The sequence below is a fragment of the Mirounga angustirostris genome, unplaced genomic scaffold, assembly GCF_029215605.1.
Source record: "Mirounga angustirostris isolate CCGP_5_RB_7025 unplaced genomic scaffold, mMirAng1.0.hap1 SCAF_5, whole genome shotgun sequence".
In the NCBI taxonomy this organism is placed as follows: domain Eukaryota; kingdom Metazoa; phylum Chordata; class Mammalia; order Carnivora; family Phocidae; genus Mirounga; species Mirounga angustirostris.
Genome location: NW_026991713.1, coordinates 101,309,829 through 101,315,828, shown reverse-complemented (window position 1 = coordinate 101,315,828; position 6,000 = coordinate 101,309,829). Strand labels below are relative to the sequence as shown.

Genomic DNA, 6,000 nt, shown 5'->3' with positions numbered 1-6,000 from the left:
TAACAATGGTTGACTTTGAGAATAGGATGGGTTTTGATGTATGAGTGGTCAAATAAAATGTTGGATTTATTTTTATTGTTTGTATTTTTCAATAAGAATGTAATCATATAATACTTGTATAAAATATTTTAATTTCCTAATTTAAAACAGAAATGAGTGAAATGATACACTTATTTTAGTATGCATGTCTTTTTTACTTTTATTAAAGTTAAACCTTTTTTCATATTTATTATATTTATCCTTTTGTGAAATACCTACTTATTTCATTTGCCTGTTATTATTAGAACTTTTTATACATAAACTCTCTACCATTCATGATATTTTCCCTTTTTCTTGTTAACTTCTAAAGTTTATTTTATTTTCAACTTCCAGGAGTTTAAAAAGTTTTATGTAGGTAGTTATTACATTTGTCCCTCTCTTACTTTACGATTTTTGTCTCATTTTTATACTTAGAAAGTCCTCCATTCTGAGGTCGGATACTCATCTGTGTATCTTTTACTTTGTTTTATGTGTATCTTTGTGTTTAACATTTCACTCTTGAATTCAATTGTAATTTATTTTAGTGTATGTTTTGATAAGGAATCTAACCCAAACGGTTAACTAATCGTCCCAGCACCATTTTAAAAGTAAACCATTCCTGTCTTGGTTGATTTGAAATGCCACGTTTACCAAATAAATTGTTCATGCATTGGATCTGATTCTAGGCTTTTTACTCAGCTTCCGATGGTGTTACTGGGAAGAGTGAGTAGTCATCCAGGAAATGACTTGCTCTGGAGTATTGCTGCTCAGATAATGAACCTTCTGGTTAAAAGGGGTGTACTGAAACAACCAATTTGGAAACGTAAGAGAATGATTTTGTTGGAGTTCTTAAATACTTAAGACAGGGTTGTCATGACTAAACATATTAATCTTGTTTTTGAACACTGCTAATAGGATGTGCAGTCATCATCCAGTTGCAAGGCACAGTTCCAAGGGCCATTCTAAAGAACTCCCTTCCTCCTTGTTGCCACACTCTCATTTCCCTCCGGTCCCAGCTAATTTAAGAAGCCATCAGGTGATGAGTGTGTGTGTGCGCGCGGGGCAGTGGCAGGAGAGGAAGATGGCTTAGTGAGCAAACATGTCCACACTGCCTCGGTTTGCTGTGCCTGCCTGGTGTGGAATCTATAAAGGCCTCTGATGACCATTCTTTTTATTTTATTTTATTTTATTTATTTGACAGAGAGAAACACAGCGAGAGAGGGAACACAAGCAGGGGGAGTGGGAGAGGGAGAAGCAGGCCTCCCGCTGAGCAGGGAGCCCGACGCGGGGCTCGATTCCAGGACCCCGGGATCATGACCCGAACGGAAGGCAGACGCTCAACGACTGAGCCACCCAGGTGCCCCATCTGATGACCATTCTTAAGAAGACTTAAAAGCATGTTTTTCTTTTCCTGCAGTATCCCTCGCGTGCACGGACGGATTCTGAGAAGTTCCTACCCTGCCCCATAGCCGCATTCTATCTGGGGACTGGGTTTGCGCGGTCTCTCAGTAAGGCGCTGCAATGCCCCTCGTGAGCCCGCCGAGTCCGCCAGGGGGCAGCAGAGACCTGGGCGGCCGCAAAAGTAGAGGGCATGCGGCGAAGATGGAGGCAGAGGGAGCGACGCGGAGAGACCAGCTTTGGCGCGTCGAGGTCAGCGTCGCGCTGCCAGCTTGCTTTACGGCTTTCGGCAGATTGCCTTGCGGCTCTTCTCCCCTTCCGACTTGATTTTCGGCTCCTCCTCCTGTCCTTCCCGCCCGCCCTGGGCTCGCTCTCGTTTTGGACCTTCTTCCCAGGGTTCTCTTGCAGTTCCTTCCCAGTCTCCTCTGCGCGGCTCTATCTAAACTCCCTTCCCCTTGCATTTAACCTAGACCGAGCTCCCTGCGTGCACCGCGCGCTGCCCGAGGCGCGTAAGTGGCGGGGTGGGGGGCGGGGGGGCGGCCCAGTTGGGGTGGTTCCGGCCGGGGGCTGTGGGGCGTGGGGCTGCGTAGATTTTGAATAGATCGATTCGGGCGGCGGTTGAGCTCGTCTTGCGGGCTCCCAAAGAGTGATCCTGAGTCCAGGGCCTGTACTAGTTAGTACAGGAGGGGTTCAGGATCAGGGCTTCCTGGGAGGGACGGGAGTGCAGGAGACTTGGACCATCCCGAGACGCCACGACGGGGTGCAGGCGGCGTATTGTTAATTGTGACGGTCCGGTGCACCGGCGCGAGACCTCCCAAACGCTGCTGGTTGACAGGGGTCAAGGGTGCTGGAGTTTGTGTCTGTAGCTAGGCGGAGTTGGGAGGAGTGGCCGCCGTTGGGAAAGAATTACCCATTTCAAAGGAATTTGACGTTCAAGTTTAGCTACATATTTAGCCTTCATAGGTTTTTTTTTTTTAATTGAGATACAATTCATATATGATTAAATTCATCCGTTTAAACGGTTCGAGGGCTGTGCAACCATCACCATTTTCTAGTCCCATAACATTTGTATCACCCCGAAAAGAAACCCACAACTCGTTAGCCGGCGCTTCTCATTTGTCCCTATCCCCTCCCCCCCACTCATCTACTTTTTGTCTCTGAATTTGCCAATTCTAGATAAGTGGAATCCTACGGTTTGTTTTTGTGTGTTGGGCTTATTTCACCTAGTATAACGTTTTCGAGGTTCATCCATGTTGTAGCATTGTCAATACTGCACTCCTTTTTATGGCTGAATAATAATAATCCTTGGTAGGGGTATACCACATTTTGTTGCTCCATTAGTTGATGAGCATTTGGGTTGTTTCTACTTTTGGCTTCCTAGACCTTTTAAGGTCTGAACTCAGTCTGAGACACATTATTTGTTATTTATTATTATTTTAAAGATATTCATTCATTTGAGACACAGCATGAGCAGGGGGAGAGGCAGAGGGAGAGAGAGAAGCAGGCTCCCCCCCGAAGCTAGGAGCTGGATGTGGGGCTCGATCCCAGGACCCTGGGATCATGACCCCAGCCGAAGGCAGACGCTTAACCATCTGAGCCACCCAGGCGCCCCGAGACACATTTTTAAACGAAATTCTCATAAGCCAGCATTTAACTCTGGGACTGGCTCAGGTATTTTAGTGGCCTCAGTTCTGGTATCTTTTAGGGAAAGTTGTCTTTTTAAAGTCGTCTCTTAGACCATTAATTGTAGTAGCTAGCAGAGAAATATTTGTGTTGCTGAGTGATGTGTGCCATGACCTGTTAACCTTGTGATATGAACTGGGTGCAGTTGGAGATGAGTGTATGAAAAATGTAGCTGATAATAGCTGTGGGAGAGAGGTTTTATCTCAAAACCAAATAAAAAAAACCTGTAGTTGATCCTCGTTATTCACAGACTATTTGGGAATGTATCTACCCATAAATTTCTTTGTAACCCCTAAATCAACACTCATGGTGCTTTGAGGTATATTTAGTGTCACATTTTTCTCATTTTTGTACTTTTTGGTAGTGATTTTGCAGTTTGGAATGGCCTCTAAGCATATTGCTGAAATGTTGTTTAGCATTACAAGTGCAAGAAGGCTGTGATGTCTCTTACAAAAAAAAGAAAGCTTCTTTTAGATAGCATTGTTCAGGTATGAGTTATATGCTGCTGGCTATGAGGTTGTTGTTAATGAGCTAATATATATGGAGTGAGGTATCTTTCAGTAGAAACACACATAAAACAAGATTATGTATTGACTAAGAAAATGTTGTGACCAGAGGCTCCCAAGAACCTAACCCTGTGTTTCTCCTAGGAGCAAATGGTTCAGTATTTGATAATTCAGTGTTCATGATGACTTTATAGAACTACCATGAATGAGAATTGACTGCATAACCAATGTAATTATTCAAGGGCAGAAAGCCTAGTGTGGATATTCTTCTATCTCTGTAACTTTTAAAATTTTGCCACTCAAGGTATTCATTTTTAATACCATACTGGCAGTTTTAAAGTGAAGAGAAGCTAAAATAAAAGTAAAATAAAAGCTCTCTATACTAGTGCTAGGTCAGGACTATGTTAAGTGCTGGAGATTCAGTAATTAGTATATGGGCCTTTCTGTTCTTGAATGGCTGAGTGTGGATTATGAGTGTAATGTGTGCTTTGATGTGTGTCTAAAATGCTAGGGAAGGTAGGATTGATTCTGTTTAGAGTGTAACCTGCATAAGGCTTCAAAGAGAAGATGACATTTGAAGTTTCACAAAATGTTACAGCAGCATGTACATAAATGAAAGTAAAAGAAAAAAACTTGATCTCCAATCCTGCTGTTCTTAATCCTTGCAATCAAGATCCTCTCCCGTCACTGAGTTCTGTCGGTTCTGCCCCCTGTAATACATATCCAGAGTCCATTCTTTCTCCGCATGGCCATGATCTTCCTTTATCATTTTCTCTCTGGAGTGTTCTAACAGACTCCTAACTGATCCCTCCCTCAATTATTCACTGTTGACAAAGAGCCTTCTGACACCTGAATATAATCTCATCATTCTCAGCTTAAAATTTCCATTGCTCTCCCAAGGTTTATAATCTAATGTTTCAAGCTTTTTAAGGGGGCTTATATTACCCTTCATGATCATGCCCTGCCTATCCTTTATTTTTTTAATTTAAAGATTTTATTTATTTATTTGACAGAGAGAACATAAGCATGGGGAGCAGGAGAGAGAGAAGCAGGCTCTCCACTGAGCAGAGGGCAGGATGCTGGGCTCGATCCCAGGACTCTGGGATCATGACATGAGCTGAAGGCAGACACTTAACCGATTGAGCCACCCAGGTGCCTCCTGTCCTGTCTTTAGTAAAGATGAGAAAAGGTCAGACAAAAGAGGAAGATTCCCGTATGTAACATGCCTCATTCCCTCTTACTCCTTCCTCCTTCCACTTATAATTAGAAACTCTTTTAGGTGAGAAGGAAGTAGATAAGAATAAAAACATTTTTACAAATCTTGTTGATCTTCTTAATATCTCTTGAATTCATCCATTTCTTGCTCATAGCCCCTGCCTGGTTCAAGCTCTTTCCCTTTCCATCCCACATTTTTTTTTTTTTTTCTTGAGAGGGTGGTGGAGGGGCAAGGGAGAGAGAATCTTAAGCAGGCTCCATGCCCAGCGCAGAGCCCAATGTGGAGCCCAACCGGGGGCTCAATCTCACAACCCTGAGCCAAAATCAACAATCAGAGCTTAACTGACTGAGCCACCTAGGTGCCTCTGTCCCACAAATCTTTTCTTGGTCCTTTGATTTTTTTTCTCTGAGAAAATATCTATCAGAAGAATTCTTGGGTCATATGGCAGGTGCATGTTTAATTTCTAAAGAAATTATCAGTTCTTTTCCAAAATTACAAAACATAAGGCTCCTAGAAGAAAATATAAAAGAATATCTTCATGACCTGGGCGTGTACAGAGGTTTCTTAGACAAGACTTAGAAAGCAGTACCCACTTAAAAAAAAATGTGATTACATCAAATTTAAAACTTCTCATCAAAGATCACTCTAAGAAAATGAATAGGCAAACATCAACACCTACCTAACAAAAGACTGATCTCCAGGGTATAAAAAGAGCCATTAGGGTTCAAGGCCTGGGGATAATCCTCTGTGGCCGGCTGTTCTACCCTCTGAACCTAAGTCATGATTCTTTATTCATGGAGGGTAGCATGTGCTTACAGCTGAATAGTTTTATCATTCTTTTTCCAGCCAACGGTGTATGAGAATTCCAGTAGCTTCACATCCTTGCCAACTTTTGGTGCTGTAGTCTTTATTTTTAGCTATTCTGGAGGGTATGGAGGGGTATGTCATTATGGTTTTAATTTTAGTCCTTGATTACTAATGATGTTGAACACTTTCTGGGCTTGTTGACATTTGGATATCTTCCTTTAAGCACCTGCCCGGATTTTTGACTACTTAAAATTGGGGTTTTTGTCTTTATTATTGAGTTGCAGGAGTTATATCTTTTTTATATCCTGGATATCAGTCTTTTATGGTTGCGTATCCGTTTTCATAGAGTGCTCTTTGATTTTGTATTACATT

General features: G+C 42.3%; 1 protein-coding gene across 4 annotated transcripts in view; it reads left to right on the top strand.

The window, feature by feature from the left end:
- Positions 1-1,114: 1,114 nt before the first annotated feature.
- LOC123842721 (ATP-dependent zinc metalloprotease YME1L1-like) overlaps positions 1,115-6,000 on the top strand; it is a 34,173-nt gene continuing 29,287 nt past the window's right edge. Inside the window, exon 1 of one of the 4 annotated variants that reach the window (XM_064591737.1) lies at positions 1,115-1,668. In XM_064591737.1, the coding sequence (XP_064447807.1) occupies positions 1,540-1,668 (129 nt within the window). In that variant the 5' untranslated portion in view covers positions 1,115-1,539. Of the gene's footprint in view, positions 1,669-1,781; positions 1,926-6,000 lie in introns of those variants that run through there. The other 3 variants (XM_064591739.1, XM_064591740.1, XM_064591738.1) reach the window with 3 other exon arrangements.